Source organism: Fistularia commersonii, chromosome 27 (assembly GCF_037954325.1).
Source record: "Fistularia commersonii isolate RoL2024-O1a breed Wild chromosome 27, RoL_Fcom_v1.0, whole genome shotgun sequence".
NCBI lineage: Eukaryota > Metazoa > Chordata > Actinopteri > Syngnathiformes > Fistulariidae > Fistularia > Fistularia commersonii.
In genome coordinates, this window is record NC_141310.1 from 850,962 (window position 1) to 870,899 (window position 19,938).

General features: G+C 41.8%; 1 protein-coding gene across 3 annotated transcripts in view; it reads right to left on the reverse strand.

The window, feature by feature from the left end:
- Positions 1-300: 300 nt before the first annotated feature.
- The window catches only part of entrep2 (endosomal transmembrane epsin interactor 2), a 55,696-nt gene continuing 36,058 nt past the window's right edge, over positions 301-19,938 (reverse strand). For 2 of the 3 annotated variants that reach the window (XM_086174822.1, XM_086174825.1), the window contains exons 3-12: positions 15,906-16,016; positions 13,606-13,737; positions 7,637-7,744; positions 6,619-6,779; positions 5,929-6,064; positions 3,343-3,418; positions 2,551-3,258; positions 1,941-1,997; positions 1,308-1,624; positions 301-1,070 (exon numbers count right to left, since the gene is read on the reverse strand). In XM_086174822.1, coding sequence (XP_086030948.1) covers positions 867-1,070; positions 1,308-1,624; positions 1,941-1,997; positions 2,551-3,258; positions 3,343-3,418; positions 5,929-6,064; positions 6,619-6,779; positions 7,637-7,744; positions 13,606-13,737; positions 15,906-16,016 — 2,010 coding nt within the window. In that variant the 3' untranslated portion in view covers positions 301-866. The remainder of the gene's footprint in view (positions 1,071-1,307; positions 1,625-1,940; positions 1,998-2,550; positions 3,259-3,342; positions 3,419-5,928; positions 6,065-6,618; positions 6,780-7,636; positions 7,745-13,605; positions 13,738-15,905; positions 16,017-19,938) is intronic. The other variant, XM_086174823.1, reaches the window with a different exon arrangement.

Sequence of the window (19,938 nt, forward strand, 5' to 3'; positions counted from 1 at the left end):
TTGAGGCCATAAACACAAAATGTTGGAGGACCTGTTTTGCAATAATAGAGACTGATGTATTCAATACTCACAATAGAATACAATCATCCCGATATATTTTCACTTTGGCGTAACCCCTGTAACATCACATCACATCAGGACACACACACACACACACACACACACACACACACACACACACACACACACACACACACACACACACACACACGCACACACGAGCTCACGAATGTACAGTGAGATAAAAAACATAATCCTTCAAATACAAAGTCATGTTTTATTGTACACTGAATCGCTGAATCGTAACACAATGAGGTAAGTTAAAATGTTTTCAATCTTATTCAACCAGCAGCACCACAAAATATTCAATACTATCAGTAACAGTTCCACAAGGTCTGCAAACAATGGTGTGTGGTGCCAGTTCTCTTCTGTTCACAGTTGCATTCAAATCAATTTTTCCCAATTTCGTTTCAGGACAAGTAGAATGCAGATGTTACAATGCCCTTATTTGAGTCACATAGCCCACCAGCAGTGTAATTGTTTTAGATTAAACTCAATTAAAAAGAGATACCCAGAAAGAGGAATATGCTTTTATTTTACTGATGTGAAAGAGGCCACGACAGACACTGGCAGGCTAAATATGTGTTTGCTACCATTTTGCACAGTTTCATGGGGCGCTAGGAATTATAGTTTGAAATATCACGTTTTGCCCGTGCTACAGCCATACTGTGCAAATCAGTGCTCATACATTAACAAGAGAAATTAAGTACTTGACAAACATTTGCTATGCAGCATAGAGTAGCTGAAACACCGGCAGTGTAGAAAAGTCTTGTAGTTTCAACCCAAGTCTTTGTTTTCGAGAGTGGTCAGAGGATCGTTTCTCTCAACTCGTGGCCTTGTTCAGAGGATGTAGAGTCAGGTGTGTTGGCAGAGATGTTGGCTGTTTTGGGGAAGTGTTTGGGATGGTGCTTGGGAAGAGATGGCGAAGAAGTCAAAGCACCACAACTCCGAAGGTGCAGATCTTCTTGGCCACGTATCCAGGTATTTCCTATGATGTACTGGGTCATCATCTGTACAACATGAGAAAATTGATCTGATAAACATAACTGAAGTTGAACTTTCTACCAGTTATAGAAACCTCTGAGTGAGACTACCATGGTAAATTACGGAGAGGTTATAAAAAAAATGTATATTTTTTCTTACCACACCTTTTCTATGAACTACTAAAAATCTTCAATGTCAATTTACCAGGGTTTTAGGATGGCATGATACAAAGTAACATTAATCATATCAGCTAATGCAGTTACCTGATCTATGACAGTGGCACTAAATATGGCCTCTTCCATATGTTTCTCATCTGACTTGATGACACATTTAATACTGTTGACAACCTGCTGGACTTCAGGAGGTAGACTGTAGTTTGAATGCTCCAGAAACTTGGCAACCAATATTTTTGTGTCTTTGTACATTTTAAGGTCAGCGAGAGAGTGAGGTCGTTCTTGGGAGGAATCTGTATGTGGAGCTTTGGTTTTGAGGTGGAATTTTCTGTTTTCATTTTGCTTACTCCTTACACATTTGTGACTGAGTTTAGTTCCAACGCCTTCTATGGGAGCATCTTTTTGCTCTGAAGATAAAAAAAGAAAGTAGGATGTTACATTGTGTTGTGGGTAAAGTGAAAAGAGCTTCCTTTGCTAAAGCAGATTTTGTTAATGTCATACTGTATTCAAGTGCATCACTAAATAAGAAAAAATTAACATTTAACAAAGCTACTGTTTTTTGAATTATACATTACAAAGTCCATATGTCACTGTTAGACATACTTTAAGTTATTGAGCTTTCTAAACAATAAACATTTCAATGTAAATATTGTTTAGAAGATAAAGAAACGCATTGTAGGAACTTTTGATTTTCATGCCATCTAAATAATCTGACATAACTACCTTGCTCTGGTGATGGAGTGCGATGGAGTGGAATAGAAGCCTGAATGCATGTTTCTCCTGTAGTAGGAGAGAAAAAGCTTAGTATGTAGGTAGAGGACACCCACTTAACACCCATTTAAACCACTCCATATTCCAACCTCATCAAGAACAAAACCTGAAACTAAATACAGAGACTTTTGGGGTTCATTATTCATGCAGGGGGGAAAAAAAAGGCGAAGTTAACAAAGAAACATTCACTCATTCATTGCTTATACCGCCAATCCTGCGGTCAGGGTCACAGTTAGGACGGAGTCTATCTGAACTGTCACTGGATGAGAGGCAGTTGCCAGTCAATCACAAGACCAGATGCAACCGTTCCCTCTCTCAATCACACCTTCGGGCAATTTAGGATGTCCAATGAACCTACTGCAGGAGGACACCAGAGAACCTGGAAGAAACACATGCAGACACAGAAACGCCATGCAAACTCCACACACTCACTATGCCGGTGTAAAACTAAGAACCCTCTTGCTGTGAGACTGATGCACTAACCACTGCGCTACTGCGCAGTGCAAATAAAAAACATTTACTTTATAATGCAAATCTTATGAAGGGATGGAGCTGCAAGTACTTCCTGATGCAGAGGAGCAGGAGACTGGGTCACTACTGGAGCGAACAATGCGTGCCAGCTTGCGGTACCTCCTGGCTGCACAAAGCACCCGAGGTCTCTCTGAGGGAGAGGAACCACCTTGAGCTGAGGTAGTGGGGGGTTGTGATACAGTGGATGGTGACCACACGTTGAAGCACAGCCTTGGGCCTTGTAACTTGTTGGGGGATGGTGAAGAAGGTGATAAAGCCAAAGGGCTAATGGCTGAGGTTCCACCAGAGGAGGCCACTGATGTGGGGGAGCAAGGCTGGGGTGGCGGGGGAACAGTTACACCAAGTAATAGTTTCTGTCTCCTAATTCCTGCTTTGATGAAGCAGTATGTTGGCGCTTTAGGTGGCTCTTCGGGCAAATATTTGGCAGATGCCAGCTCATCAGATAGGTGCAAGGCAGGTCTGAGTTCCTCACATGCGTGTGTGTTCAGAGAGCAGTCTTGGTCAAGATTGGTAAAGTTGTCTGAGGACCAGTCAGGAGAGTGTTCTTGGATATGTTGGGAGTCTGTGTACACAGTGTCACTGGGGCGAGAGCCAGAGATGTGTCTGCTGTGATGGAGCTGTGTACAAAGTTCCAAGCTGGTTAAGCTTCCATCTGTTGGTACAGTGTGAGGTGTGCCATATGTAGAAGAATCATTGGAAGCCACCTCTGACACCAACAATGATGCACTTTCCACTGAGGCTGCAAATGTGGAATTGAAAAGTTTCATCAGCAACAACATTTTTACCACCTTTTGCATGTTCACTGGGATTAAATGAAATTTACCTTGAGTACTCAGTCCGTCAGTTGTGTTTCTGTCACACAAACTGGATTCAGTAGCTTGTTCTACACTGGTGATGACCTATAAGCGATAAGTTGTTAGCAGATTGCAGACCGATCAACTCGATGTTTTGTCAGTTGAAACATTAGGTGTTATATTTGCTGTATTCATTTATTCATTCATTGTTTATATCACTTATTCTGCTATCAGAGCCACAATGGGTCCAAGGGCTATCCCAGCTGTCACTGGATGAGAAGTGGAGTACATTCTGGGCCAGAAGCCAATGAATATAGAGGCATATGACAATTCACTCTCTCATTCACAAGTCAGAGCAATTTAGGGTCCTCACTTAGCCTACTGCATGCTTTTGAAGTTGGAGGAAAACGCACAGCCTGGAGAAAACCCACACAGACAGGGGTCATGAGAGCATACAATGTCCACACATAAAGGCCTCAGTTGAAAGAAATCAAACCAGGAACAACTGCACTCTTATGCCGTGCATTGGTTAAAATAATGCATATTACCATGCCACAAAATGGTCAGCATGGGGTTTTATGAGACCATAAGTCACACCTTAAAAGACAAGGTAGTCTTACTGAGAAAGTCACAAAGTGATTTAGACTTGACCAACTTGTCCCTCGAAATGTTAAGTGTTCACCTTTGAAACAAAATCTGATTTGTTTCAAAAGATGCTGCTGAAACGAATGGGAACTTTGGAGATCATATGGAAAATGAGAATTAGAGATCAAATTTAAGGCGCTTATAGATGTCAAAAATATTGGAGAAAAAATGTTGGTACACTATGCTCTTTTAGTGGTGACTGTTGAATTGCCGTAAAACATCTGTTCAATGTCACTATCAGCGGATAATATGGCATCCAAAAAAGCAGGAAATTCCCATATTACAATAAATTTAAATTGAATCACAACAGATTGCCAGGCAACTTGTAGAAACTATCTGAAAAAAACTGTTAGAAAAAAAAAGAAATATATATATATATATATATATATATATACATATACATACAGTACATATTCTAATTGTATATGCATATACACTATATGGCCAAAAGTATTTGCTTGTATTTGCTCCATATAATGGGAATGAGGTGTTCCAATCACTTCCTTGGCCACAGGTGTATAAAATCAATCACCTCGGCATGCAGCCTTTTTTTTTTTTTTTTTTTTAAACAAACATTTGTGCAAGAATGGGTTGCTCTCAGGAGCTCAGCATGGAACTGTGATAGGATGCCAACATTGCAACAAATCCAGTCGAGAAATTTCCTTGCTCCCAAATATTCCAGTCAACTGTCAGCTATATTCTACGACCATGGACTTGTTTTGGACCGACAGCAACACAGCCATGAAGTGGTAGGCCACGTAAACTAATGGAGCAGGGTCAGCAGATGCTGAGTTAGATAGTGCGAAGAGGTTGCCAACTTTCTGCATAGTCAATTGTTACAGACCTCCAAACTTCATGTGGCCTTCAGATTAGCTCAAGAATGGTGCGCAGAGAGCTTCATAGAATGGGTTTCCAAGGCTGAGCAGCTGCATCCAAGTCACACATCACCAAGAACAATGCAAAATGTTGGATGCAGTGGTGTTAAACACGCCGACACTGGACTCTGGAGCAGTGGAGATGCTTTCTCTGGAGTGACGAAGCGTGCTTCTCTATCTGGCAATCCGATGGACGAGTCTGTGTTTGCCGGTTGCATGGAGAACAGTATTTGGCTGACTGCATTGTGCCAAGTGTGAAGTTTGGTGGAGGGGGAATTATGGTGTAGGGTTGTTGCTCCAGGAGCTGGGCCTGGCCCCTTAGTTCCAGTGAAAGGAACTCTGAAAGCTTCAGCATACCGAGACATTTTAGACAATTCCATGATCATAACTTTGTGGGACCAGTTTGAAGCTGGCCCCTTCCTTTTCCAGCATGAATGTGCACCAGTGCACAAAGCAAGGTCCATAAAGACATGGATGACAGAGTCTTGGTGGATGAACTTGACTGGCCTGCACAGAGTCCTGACCCGACAGAACACCTTTGGGATGAATTAGAGCCCAGACTGGGAGCCAGGCCTTCTCGTCCAACATCAGCGTGTGACCTCACAGATGCGATTCTGGAAGTATGGTCAAAAATGTCCATAAACACATTCCTGAACCTTGTGGACAGCTTTCCCAGAAGAGCTGAAGCTGTTACAGCTGCAAAGGGTCGACCAACGTCATATAGATCCCTCTGGATTAGGAATGGGATGTCACTTAAGTTCATAAGCCAGTCAAGGCAGGTGAGCGAATACTTTTGGCCATATAGTGTGTGTGTGTGTGTGTGTGTGTGTGTGTGTGTGTGTGTGCGCGCGCGTGTGTGTGTGTGTATGTGTGTGCGTGTGTGTGTATACACATATTTCTAAAGAAAAAAACACACATGTAATAGAATTCAGTTATACTTCGAGACTTCAAAAATGGTCAAAATGGTCAAGTCAAAAATGGAAGCTAATCAACAGCTTGCAGCTTCTCAACAGTCACAAACACATATGACAAAATACACAAAAAATCTTGCGAATGTAGCCAGCCTGTGAAAAAAGTAAGCAGTGTGTTTCCCACCTGGCTCGTAGGAGTCTGTCCTATTACAGATTCATATGGAGGAGGCAGGTCAGTCGGATACAGAGTCCCAGGACTGTTAATGGGCACCCCATAGAGGGCACTAAGTTGAGAGAGGGGTAGGTCTAGGTGCAGCCCTCTGTCAAGAACATAACAACAACATGTTTTAGCCAGCAGTCATATAGTATAGTGTGTCCATCCATATGGAATGCAGTGTTTCAAGAGCCACCATTCTAAGATCATCTGGTAATATATTTCCTAATAAAAACATACTGTGAGAGAAAGAATAAGAAAATCTTTCTTTGCCACATCATTGTAAACACTAATATAGAAAAAAAATGTTTGTATAATTCCTTGCACTTCCAATATTTCACATGGTGCTAGTTTGGAATCAGTGATTTTGGACATTGTCTTGTCTTTTTATAAATGTATTCTCCATAAATATGGCAAAGTGACAAGCAACCTGACAAGGTCCAGTAATAATCTAAGGCCTGATGATTTAAAGACACAATTGATAATAATAAATATATCATCTCAGCTACTCTATATATGGTTAAAAAAAGAACAAACAGCACTGCTTGTGCTGTAGCTGTTACATTCAATGAAAATCCTAATATTGTTGTGACTTGTAGCTTCGGAGAAAAGGAAAATTGAACTTGTTTAATTGCTGCTGATGGTTACATTTGTGCTCACCTCTGTCCGTTCGCTGAAGGGCTGCAGGTGTACTCTGGTGGGTAGTAGGGAGGCGGGGGAATTGGAGGGATAAACTCATCAAAGTCCAGGGTTTGGTTTAGGGTTGTTCCATGTGGAGTCATGCAGTTAGCATTTAGGGCTCGTGCTCTATGTGGCATAAACTAAAACACATAATTAAAAGACAAATTATCTGGCTTTTACAATATCAGATTATTAGTCACTATTTTTCATCATAATGTATGTAACAGAGGTAATTAAAAAGCACATGCCATGATCAGAAGCTCTTAGTAGAAGCAAAGCAACTGACACAGTGCCTAATTTTCTGTTGGAGGTCGTTCCTTGGAGTGATTAGTTTCGCGTCATGTTATTTCTTTAGCATGCTACTGTTGCTAGGCGATGAATTTCCTGAGTTCATTAACTGTAACTCCACTTCTAGTTAGTGGAAAAGTAGGTCATTCTTATGTTGGATTATGGAATTTTGTCATTAACGATTAAAAAAACTGATGTGATTTCATGTTGAGATTCAATGAATGCTAATATTTAGAATTGTTGGATTGTATAACATTTAATTGATATACAATTTATCTTCTCGTTTCAACTTTTTCCATCAGGGGTTGCAACAGCAAATCAACCTTCTCCAACTATCCCTATTCTCTGTATCCTCCTCTTTGTATCATATTAACTATACATATATAGTTCATAACAAACATCAATATGAATCTTGAATAAGCCTAATATACCCTAAGCACACACATACACACACAATATTGATCAATTATTATTATTCATTTACCACATTAATAGATAAAGTAGCTAAGATGTAACCATATGTATGGTAAATTAATTTCCTCGTTATTTTAAATGTTTTGCTGTTGTATATACTTACAAAATGGGCTATTGGAAGGATTATTTACCACTTATCCTTTTTGAAGGATAAAAAAATGAAATAAACTTCTTTGACTTGGATATCACCTAACTTGATGTTTTTCATGTAATGATAGTCACTAAATAGACTCACCATCTGAAGCACATCAGTTGAGACCATCTGCATACAGCACATGGCTGTAGCTAGTGCGCACACAATGGTGGAGATGACATTAAGGGCACACACACTAAAAAGCAGCTCCTATGGGAAGGATATAAGACAATTAGACAGACAAGAACAAAAGAAAGTAAAGGGGAGAGATTGAAGTAGGAAAAATAAGTAAGTGTAAGAATAAGAAAAATGCAAGAGGGAAAGAAAAACACGAGGATATAGAAATGGGAGGACAAATACCACTGACATCATCAGTAAACATATTAAGCTCTGGAAAACAGCAGGTTTGTGGTGTAATGAGGGAACATTTCTCCAGGAATAAGATAATAAACCAACCCAGAAATAAGCCAATAAACTGACAATAGTCAGTGGTAATATCTTGGCACTGTCAATCAAATGATTTGCAGCTGCAGCCTATTCACGTTGCTGTTTTAACAACTCTTCTAAAAGGTTTCTTGTAGCATCATAAATCACTTTACTGCGGATCAGATAGAACAAGTGACAGACAGGGATAGATGGATAGATCGATGCTCCCTTCAGGGGTTGCTACAGCAAATCAACTTATTCCATCTAACTCTATTACCAGTATCCTCTTTTCTCGCAGCAACTTTATGTCCTCTTTCACTACATCCATAAATCTTCTCTTTGGTCTTCCTCTAGGCCACCTGCCTGGCAGTTCAACCCTCAGCATCCCACTACCCATATATTCACTATGCCTCCTCTGTACAAGTCCAAACCATCTCAGCCTCAGCCGCCCACCCCGAAAGAGAGCCTCAACATCTTCATCTCTGCTCCTTCCAACTCTGCTTTCTTTTTTTTCCCTCAATGCCACTACCTCTTAACCATACAGCATCACTGGTCTCATCACTTGCTTTTGCAGCTTTCCTTTTATTCTGGCTCTTTTATCACACCTTACCCATGACTCTTCTCTAATGCAGCCTCAGGGCTGCACTAGCCAGTGTCACCCCGAGCCAGCCTCGGGGGGGACAGAGCAGTGTCTCCCTGAGCTGGTGCAGAGGGTTGCGTCAGGAAGAGCATCCGGTGTAAAACCTTTACCAGAACTAAACATGCGAATCGACCATAATTACCAGATCATACAGCACATGCTAGATGTTTTGGAGAGAAGGTCAGAAAAGCCAGACTGAGATGGTTCCATCATGTACAAAGGAAGGATAGTGAATATATTGATAGACGGATGCTTGAATTGGAGCTGCCAGGTAGGAGGTCTCGAGGAAGACTAAAAAGAAGATTTATGGATAAGTGAGAGAGGAGATGAAGGTAGCTGGTATGAGAGAGAAGGATACAGAGAATAGGGTTAGATTGAGAAGGTTGATTCACTGTGGTGACCCCTGAAGGGAAAAGCTGAAAGAAGAAGAAGAAGAAGAAGACCTATGACCACTGTTCCCTCTAAGCCGTGCGTTTGTGTGATCGCGCACTGCTCCAGCATTCTCTTCCCACAGCAAATCTATGCTGTGCACAAAATAAAATCCAAGCTGAAATGTAAATAAGATAAATGTTTTTGATTTATTTACAGTTCAGCTTTGTTGTCACGGAGAATGCTGGAGCAGTGCGCAATTGCGCAAACGCACGGCTTCGAGGGAACAGTGCCCATAACTCTTCTCTCCACCCACAACAACCTGCTTGGACATGTTTCCACACTTTGCATCGGTCTGGACTGTTGACCCTACGTACTTAAAATTCTCCATCATCTTTATCTCTATTCCCTGTAACCTTAGAGTCTAGTCTCAACTATCTATGAAAACAATGTTTTTTTTTTCTCTCTATTCTTTATCACCCTAACCTGCTGCACCTCCTTCCTTTCTCTATCTCTGTTTTGCTAACCTGTATACTGTAAATCTGTGTCACTCCTTGGCGACCAACCTGGCATACAAGTCATACTATGCCCTTTGCTTAGCCTTTGTCAACCCTCTCTTCCCCTTTGTGCTATATCTCCCTATAACCCTGTCTGGTCTCTTCAGTCCCCTCAGTGTTCCACTTATTCTTTGTGAACCTCTTTCTCTGAATATGAGATTTAGAAATATATGTGGAGGTGAATTATGGCTGCATTATTTCTATTTAAAATGATAAAACATTTTTCTAACCTGCCTGCCACATGAAAAATTGTGGGACAAAAACTTCAAAACTTAACAGTTTAATACTGTCAACTGTAATACGTATGCTGTAGAAAAACTATTCTTTTATGAATCTGTGTACATATTCACAAAAGCCACCAGATTGGAAATTCATTTTCATAATGACAAATAATAGAGACTATATAACTTAATTCTTTATCTATACCACTTCCTGCAGTCAGGGTCCCAGAGTCCTATCCAGGCGGTCACTGGGTATGAGGCAGGGTACACCCTGGCCCAGTCACGAGTCAACCAAAGGGCCACATATTGAGACAGAAACATTCACTGTCATTCACACATCAAACAACCATTCACTCACTCATTCAGTATTCTGGGCAATTTCGGGTCTCTAATAACCTACTGCAGGTTTTTGATCGATGGAAGGAAACCCGGAGGAAACTTACCCAGACACGAGAAAAACATGTCCCCTGCCACAATCAGATCAGGAAACCTTCTTGCTGTGATGCAGACACGCTAACCACTGGCTCAAGGGCAAATAAGGGCAATAAGTACTAATAACTTATCTTTCAACAGGGGATATATCCCTTCAACAGGGATACTGGCCTATTTTGGAAGCTTGTAACTTTTTTGGAGCATTATTGTGTTGCAGAGATGGGTAGAAATTTCCCCTCTATGAGGGCATCTGTTCACCACTGTTACCTGCGCTAGCAGGTCATTTGAAGTCTGTAGCCGTTATTATTGTCTCATCTCTAAGAATGTTCTGCATCCCTTCATCTTGCTCACTACAGAATTTCTCTTTCTAGTTTAACTCACATCTTATCTGTGGTGCATAGCAACTAACAACGGCGAGCATCAAATTCCATCTGACACTCCACTTTCTAACTTCAGGACATTCCAAACAAGCTCCTCAAAGGTAACTCCTACACCATTTTCTCTACATATGATAGAGCAACTTAAATCCTACTCATAAGCTTCTAGTCTTACTACCACCTCACCCGTACTTAAGTCACCGAGGCACCCCTCTGGAGCCAGACCCGAAAAGACATGTGCTCCCAGAATGCATTCTATGGTGGAGAATCCTGTGGGAAGTTCTCTGGTAGTATGGGGTTCAAGATCCCATAATACAGGCCATTTGGTCCCTGTATGACTGGTGCCAGAGCCTGGTCTGCATTGCTGGTAGTGAATAAGATTTGTTTCTGGTGACAGTTGGACTTTGCCAGGGCTGCCCTTTGTCACAGATTCTGATCATTATCTTTATAGACAGAATTTGTAGACCCAGGGCGTTGCGGGGATCTGGTCTGCTGATAGATTGGCTCTCTGCTATTTGCAGATGATGTGGTCCTGTTGGCTTCATCAAACCTTGATCTCCAGTTCTCACTATTGTCAAATGTGAGGTAGGTGGGGTGAAAATCAGGACCGTTGTGGTGAAGAAGGAGCAGTGCCAAAAGGCGATGCTCTTGATTTACCAGTTGAACTATGTTCCCACCCTGACCTACATGGTGTGGGTAGTGACTGAAAGAACAGATCACATATACAAGTGGGCAAAATGTGTTTCCTCTGCAGGGTGTCTTGGCTCTCTCTTAGAGATAGGGAGGGGCTCAGAGTAGAGCCACTGCTCCTCCACATTGAGAGGAGCCAGATGAGGGGGCTTTGCCATCTATCAGGATGCTTCCTGATCAGATACCTAAGCCAAGAGGTGTTTCAGACATGTTCCACTGGAAAGACTACTGGGGGGATGACCCAGGACATGCTCGAGGAACTCTGTCTCTTTGCTGACCTGGGAACGCCTCAGGATTCCCTTGGAAGAAATGGACAATTCCAGCTGCCATTGGACAAGAGATGGGGTACACCCTGGACCAGTCACCAATCGATCAAAGGTCATCCAGTCATTCCCTCTTACTTTCATCCATCTGGGATATCTAGAATCTTCTTTAACCTCCTGCATGATTTTAGACTATAAGAGTATACTGGAAAACAATGCAGCCTCAGGGGGGCACAAGCCATTGTCTTTTTGAGATGGTCCCAAGCCTGGATAAATGTAGAGGGTTGGGCCAGGATGGCAATCCGCTGTTAAACCTATATTATGTCAAAACTAAATATGCAACTCGAGTTTATGACTTCCATAATGGATCGGTGAAGGCTCGGGTCGACGACTGGTAACCTACAGGGTACAAGAGGAAACCGGGCTTCTGTGGGTTGAAGAAGGAGAGGAGGACAGCATGTTTGTAAGCAGAGGGAGAGGAGGGAAAGCAAGAGTCTGGGACTGACAGTTGGGACATTGAATATTAGGATGGCGAAAGGAAAAGCTTGAGAGTTGGTTGGCACGATGCAGCATAAACTCCAAGTAAAGAGGTTTGCAAAACAGAGAGATCGAGATGGTAGGGACATGCAGCAGGTTCAGGGGACTAAGGATAGAGGCGGAATTGTATTGACAGGTGCCAAAAGAGTGATGGGAAGATGGAGGGGGTCGTTTGAAGATTGATGAATGAGGGAAATTAAACAAATGGTTCAAGAGGTGACTATCGTGGACCACACAGTAGCAGAGATCAGTATAAGGGGAGAAATACATTGAAGCGAATGAAGAGAAGAAGGTAAAGGCATTTGATCCTGATTATATGCCTGTGGAGGTATGGAAGTGTCTACTGTATGAGTGGTGGTCGTAGAGTTTCTGATTAGATAATTCAGCAGGATCTTGGAGAGTGAAAGGATTCCTGAGCTAAGGAGGAAAAGTGTGATGGTGCCAATTTTTAAGAATAAGAGAATTGTGCAGATTTGCAGTAACTCTAGAGGAATAAAGATGATGAGCCATACAATGAAGCTATGGGATAAATTAGTGGGAGCTGGAATGAGAGCAGAAGTCATTTGTGAGCAGCAGTATGATTTCATGCCATGAAAAAGCACTACAGATGCAGTATTTGCTTTAAGAATGGTGTCATAGAAGTACAGAGAAGATCAGAGGGAGCTGCATTGTGCCATTGTAGAGCTACAAAAAGCATACAAAGAGGAACTATGTTACTGTATAAGGAAGTCTGGGGTGGCGAAGAAGTACGTTAGACCGGTGCAAGGCATGTACAGTATGTGAGCTGTGAGGCAGTGGTGAGGTGTGCTGTAGGTGTGACGGGTTGAGGTGGGACAACATCAAGGATCAGTTTGAGGCCCGTCTTGTTTGTGATGGTAATGGCCATGCTGACATATGAAGTTCAATAGAAATCTCCATGGATCATGATAGTTGCACATGATATCATGGCCTGCAGTGAGAGCAGGGAGCAGGTGGAGGATAATCTACAAGTGGAGCTATGTCCTAAAAGGAGAGGATGAAAATTCATCACAGCAAGACAGTATACACATGTGTGAATGAGCAAGTGAAATGGAACCATGAGGCCACAGACAGTGGAGACAAAGAAGTTGAAGGATTTACTCATGGTAAAGTCGTTATGGTAAACAGTCAAGAGCACTGGAGAGTTTGGAAAAGAGGTTCAGAAAAGGGTTCAAGTAGGTTGGAACATGTGGAGAATAGTGAAAGGAAAGGTATAGAAGTAGGTGGTGAGAAGGCTAACTTTGTCTGGTTTAGAGATACTAAGGAAAGACAAAGCAGAAAAAACACCAGCACATAAAAACTGAGGCCCCTGTTGGAATTGATCCAAGAATTTTATTAGTATAAAACAAAAAGGAAGTGGTTGCATCACTCTTCCTTCTTTGATCTGTATCAGTCAATGTATGTTTGGTAAACTACTCTATTCCTTAATAACTTTTGTAGTCAAGATCTGCTCATGTAGATGTTATCCAGCCATTTAGAATTAACAAAAATAAAAGTCTTCTGATAGCTGCATTTAAGAAGTTAATCTGGACACCACCTACCTTAAGGCGCAATCGTATGGTATCACAATCCCTCAGTGGATTAAGTTTTAGTGTCTCTCCTAGGTTGTTGCAGCTTGAACTCTGCTGCTGCAGCTCGCAACACACACACACTCCATCGCTGTCAAACTTTAGCTGGTAGGGAGAAGGGAAAAGAAGGGAAGAATGCACATCTATAACAATAAACAAGAATAACAAGAAGAAATACACAAAACACACACACAAACATAAACAAAGACTCAAAACAGAAATACTAAAGATTGAAGGATCAGATGTGGTGACCTGATGACTTTGTCCCAAAAATACTCACATTGTTCGAAAAAGGATCCTATGTCCACCTAATGACGGCATGATTATACAGTACAAGCAGATACCTTTCATTTTTGTAGTGGTCAGCAAGGGACCAGGTTACCTCATTCAGTGAAGTGATGGTATAAATGCAAATGCAGAGGGAAGAACATTTATCCTTTTCAGTCTGCAATCAAATTACACGATCTTAGAGAGCTGATGTATCATATTCTGACTTAGTGCAAGGTTCCTTTAGTAAAACTGAAATTAAGAAAAGTCTGAAAAGAAATGTGAACAAAAGCAATGCCATAAGATCTACCAAGGGAGGAGTGTGACAATGCAAAGCTAGGATATGTATCCCAGGTTGAGAGAATAACATGAGCTCAATTAATACTGGTTAATTAAATTGAGAAGAAAAGGAACATTGATATTCAGTCATGTCTGGTGTTTGGAGATCAACTGAAGACCACACATATTGTTCTGCTTGTGTAAGTAGCTAAAAGTCTTGAGCGTTGAGTTGCTTCAACCTTGGAAACAGGTCTTCCAACAGAATATTCCATTGTAACAACCTAATAAGTGTTTAACTTATCTTACTGTTTATAAATTATCTGTAATCGACAAGTATATTTTTCGAAAATTTAAAAGCATGTTCTTTGTTTGTAATTTTCTTTATTCTAAAGCAATATGAGCTGCATTGAGTTATTATCATTAATGTTATTATTCATTCATTAATTAATTTTGTATCCATACTGTTCATTGTATACTCACCCACCCCCACCGGGCCACACATTGAGACACACAACCTTTCAGCCAGCCGCTGGGCAATTTAAGGTCTCCAGGAAACTGACTGCAGGTCATCCCCAGGTCAAACTATGTAAACTTCAGACAGAACCCCCTGTCTGTATTGAACCAGAAACTGTTTTGCTGTGATGCTGATGCGACAATCACACCACCTATTAGCATTAATTCATTCACCCATTCCTTATCTATACCTCCTGTCCTGCACTCAGTGTCAAAGGGGTGCTGGAGCGTATCCCTGTTGTCATTGGGCGGGGGGCAGGGTTCACCTTAGACCAGTCACCAGTCAATCACAGGAACCATGTATATAGTAAATTACCCATTCGCTCTCTCTCATTCACATATCTGGGCAATTTAGGGTCTCCAATACTGTATGGTTTTGGATTTTGGGAGGACACCAGAGAACCCCGCGGAAACTCGTGGAGAGCATCCAAACTCCACACAAAAAAGTCCCCTGTAGGAATCAAGCCAAGGCCCATCTTGCTGTGAGGGGGAAGAGCTAACCACTGTGCTATTATCATTATCATTCTTGTTGTTGTTGTTGTTGTTCTTATTATTATTATTATGATTACGACTATTATTATTTGTTATTATTAGTTCATAGTTGATGTAGTAGTAGAAGTCGCTTGTAAGTCACTTTGGATAAAAGCATCTGCCAAATGACTGTACTGTAATGTAAAAGCAGTAGTATTAGTAGTGGTTTTCAACGTGTGGTTGAAAATCATACAATTTCTCTATTAATAAACTAAAATCATAAACCTGTGTGGAATAATAATGATTGCATAGTGTTGCTATGTAGGTACATCTTTGCCATGTTAAATATGATCTTGAACGCCTTCAAGATAGAGTTGTTTGATTATATATAAGCCCATCTTTAATTTAAGAAAGTATGTGATAACCAAATTTGCTGTATACTAATTTTAGCAGCATTTCCAAAACAGAAGTGCTATTTATATCCTTACCCATATAGCTTGAATAAATAACAAAATGCAGCCTTAAAAAATTGACTATTTTGAATTGCTTTTTATATGAAAAATGTGAGGGAATTAAAATACACTGATAATCTTTGTGACTATGTCTATGTTGGCGAGATTCACATATTTTTCAACTTAAAGATACATTTCCTGGGGTACTCAGTTCTCGAAATTCAATTACATACTCATGTTACCTTTCAATGGAGTTTACAAGATAAGAGATTTTGATCCATGTGATCTTACCAGCTGACATTCTTCAAGTGAGCTGACCAGCTGAGCATTCTGGCAGGAGAGGATGGAGCCAGCCAAGTTGAGCATCACACAAACTGCTGACAGCAGCATGAAAAACATAATCTGTGAAAGCCAGAAACATGACAAAAATAAGAATTGGGTAGAGAGGTAGAAATCTGCAGTTGCTTAGTAACACTTTTTAGCTAATCTGTGTGTGACATTGGACAAATCAATTCTCTTACAAATCATCAAAAATTATATTTTTCAACATGGCAATATGGTTCTTGAATATATTTCCAGTATTTAGAAGGATTCTCTTTCTCTTTCTCTCTCCCCCGCGCTCTCTTTTCCTCTTTAAAACACAGACACACACACACACACACAGACACACACACACACACACACACACACACACACACACACACACACACACACACACACAAACGCACACACACACGAAGCTTGCCTATAGTTGTCCATTATATCTGATGATAAAATTCACTGATGCCCTTTATTGGTGGATTTTCTGATAACTGTCTTGAATGGTGATAGTAATGTTAAATCTTTATTGTCATGTGTACATGACAATCGGCATCTCATACATACTCAGTAAAATCAAAATTAATAGTAAATATGGAAAGCATAAGATAAATATTTTAAATAAGTATATAAATAAATCAATAAAAACAATAGAGTGTAAGTCATAATAGCAGAGCTTAATCTCATTAAATGATAGTGTGAGCTTGTGTGAGAGGATGGTTTTGGATGCCAAGCTGCAGTGCTGTGGCTACCACATCCACTGTGGACTTGTTCACTCTAAAGGCAAACTGGCGGGGGTCAAGGCTTTGGGGCAGTGGTGCTGTGATGTGCCTGTTGACCAGTTTTTCAAAATGCTTCATCTCCACTGCATCTGGTTAGTAGTCATTGAAGCTGGAAACATGGGGTATCTTGGGGAGTGGGATTTTGGTGGAAGGCTTCAAGCAGGGTGGGGCTGTGAATTGTGCCAGGACATGTTGACAATCTTTGTAAAGACTCCAACCAGCCAGTCTGTGCAGTCTCTCAGTACACATCCCGGCACTCTGTCAGGGCCAGCCACCTTCCTTGGCCTGACTGGCTGCAACGTATGCCTCACATTTTGTTCTTCTACTGTTAGGTTTATCTTGCCATGGGCCATGTGTTGTAGTGGTGCTGACTCTTGTGGAGCCATGTCAAGGAGTGCAAAGATGTTCAGCTCTTCTGTCAACATGATGTAAACTACAGAAGCTCCGAGGTCGGTCCCATAGTTGGTGAGATGCTGGACTCCTTGCCATACCGATTTGCTGTTGCTGCCGTCCAGATGGTCCTCTATCCTCCTCCAATAATCCAATTTGGCCTCCCTTATGCCTCTCTTTAGGTTAGCATGGGCTGAAGGCTGAGATTCTCTCCTCCAGTAAGTGCCTGATGCCCAGGGTCATCAAGGGCCTCTGTTTGGGGGTACACCCAGATGCACCTGTCCACTGTAACGGTGTCAATGCAGGTCTTAATGTAGCACAGCATGTGGTGGGGGTCTGGCTCTGTTGCCAAGCTTTGTGTTTGTGTAGACCTTGTTGAGGGTGTTTTTCCCCTTTCCACATTCGACATTTATGGAGTGCTGCCCTATTGCAGTTGGGACCTGTGAATGTGCAGGTGATGTTACTGGGAGACATGGGTGTCTTTCTTCCTCCTCAGCCTTGTTTGTTGTCCCCTAGTTGTTCTTACATCCTCCAGTATTTTAGCTGTTGCGGTCAACCATTTCCTCCAGGTCCCTAGACTTGTTATTGCATCTCTCCTGCACTGTTTTTAGCTGATCTTTGTAGCACTTCTTTTGCCCTTTAACAGAGTGATGATTTTGGTGTAAGTGGCCAAACAGCACTCTACCAGCCAACTCAATAAAAGCATCTTTATGACAGCCATTGTAGTTGGTATGAGTTTGTCTAACCAATATTGCAGACAGCTATACCATGTGATTCCCAGGAAGAGCTGGAGGCAGTGTATGTGAAAATCCCCGTGGGGAAATTTGTTCTCTGCAAATAACCCATCATGGATGAATCATGAGCAGTATGCTGCTATTGACCAGCACCAGGGGAGCAGTTAGGGGTTCAGCGTCTTACTCAACGACACTTCGACACACTAGGAGGAGCCGGGAATTGAACTAGGAATGTTCGGTTCCACGTGATTGCTCTACCTTCTGCGCCACGCTGCCCCCTAAAACCTTACGGCACCTGGTATTCCCTGGTGCTCTCCCATCCAAGTGCTAACCAGGCCTGACCCTCCTTAGCTTCCAAAATCAGGCGAGATCAGGCATGTTCACGACGGCATAGCTGTGAACAAAAGCCAGCTTTGGAGGGCCACAAGGCAGTGTCTCCCTGAGCCCATCCCAACCCTGGATAAATGCAGAGGGTTGCATCAGGAAGAGCATCCGGGGTAAAACTTTTGCCAAAACCAAACATGTGAATCAAACCTAATACCCTCATACCGGATATGTTAAGGCCTGAGTAATTACGATCGCCACTGGTACCGATGATCTACAGGGTACCAATGGAAATTGGGCTACTGTGGGTTGGAGTAGGTGAGGAGGAAGGTTTGTTCAGAAGCAAAGAAAGAAGAGGAAAGGCAAGAGCCTGGGACTGAGAGTAGGGAAGAGAGTAGTACTTTGAATATTGGGTGTATGACAGGAAAAGGTAGAGAGTTTGTCTACATGATACAGAGAAGGAAGGTGGATATACTGTGTGTCCAGGAGACCAGGTGGAAAGGTAGTGAGGCTAGAAGCTTAGGAGCAGGCTTTAAGTTGGATCATCATGGTACTGACAAGAAGAGAAATTGAGTAGAAGTTATCTTGAAGGAGGAGTTTGTTAGGAACGTTCTGGAGGTGCAAAGAATGTCACTTCAGACTTATGAGTCTGAAATTGGAAATTGAGGGTGTGATGCTCAATGTTATTGGTGGCTATGCCCTGCCGGTGAGATGTGAGTTTTAGGAGAAGGAGAAGTTGTGAAACGAGCTAGATGAAGTGATGCAGAATATCCCCCGAGATGAGAGAGTGGTAATTGGTGCAGACTTCAATGGACATGTTGGGGCAGGCAATGGAGGAGATGAAGAAGTGATGAGCATGATGAGCACAATTCTCCTTTTGACTTCGTCCATCAAACGATTGTTGTTTGCATATCCCACAAAATGAAGTTTCACACTGTTCCTGTCCTGTTTTCTTTATTCTTAGTCTGGGATGTGCATTTGTGCATAGGCTTCATAACCAAATATTCTCACATGACCCTTGTGGCTTTTGCTGTTCTAGCTCTGATAGGGCATAACTTTCCTCAGACGAGATGCGGGCATCCTGGTCTGCAGCTATGGTTGCTACAGCTTTTGCCCAGTAGGTCTTTGGCAACATTGCATGAACTAACATTCCTTTGGCTGCTTCAACTAATGTCCCGTTTACTTTTTCTTAAATTCTTTGAACTTGATAAGCACCTCAATACTTTGTTTCATAAAGTATACTTTGCAGTATCATGAGTGGTCATCGATAAAGATGTAAAAATACTTTCCCCCTTTTGATACTTTTTTAAATACTACTACCTACAGATTAAGTCTGTTTGGGACCACTGAAGTTGTCATGAATCAGAAGCAGTGCATGTTTGGTTAAGATTTCTCCCGGTGGTTTCTATGGCATTCTGGACATCTTACTCTTCACACACACTTCAAGAATGGTTAATTCTTTCTTTACACAAGAGTCCACTCCACTTGCCAGCTTTTTCAGTTCTTCCAGCTAGGTCATGTGACCCAGCTCTAATGCCACAGGCTGGAAGTTACCAATGCTCTTGATGCACCGTGACAGACAGATGAACTTTCTTCAACATCCAGCTGATGCAGCCCATCATATCTTTGAACTCCACATTGTGGCAAATTTTATATCACTGACTTTGAACGCCATCCTCAGCTTGACGTTTCCAAGTTCTAGGGCAGGGGTCAGCAACCTTTAACACCTAAAGAGCCATTTGGACCCGGTTTCCATGGAAAAGAAAACACTGGGAG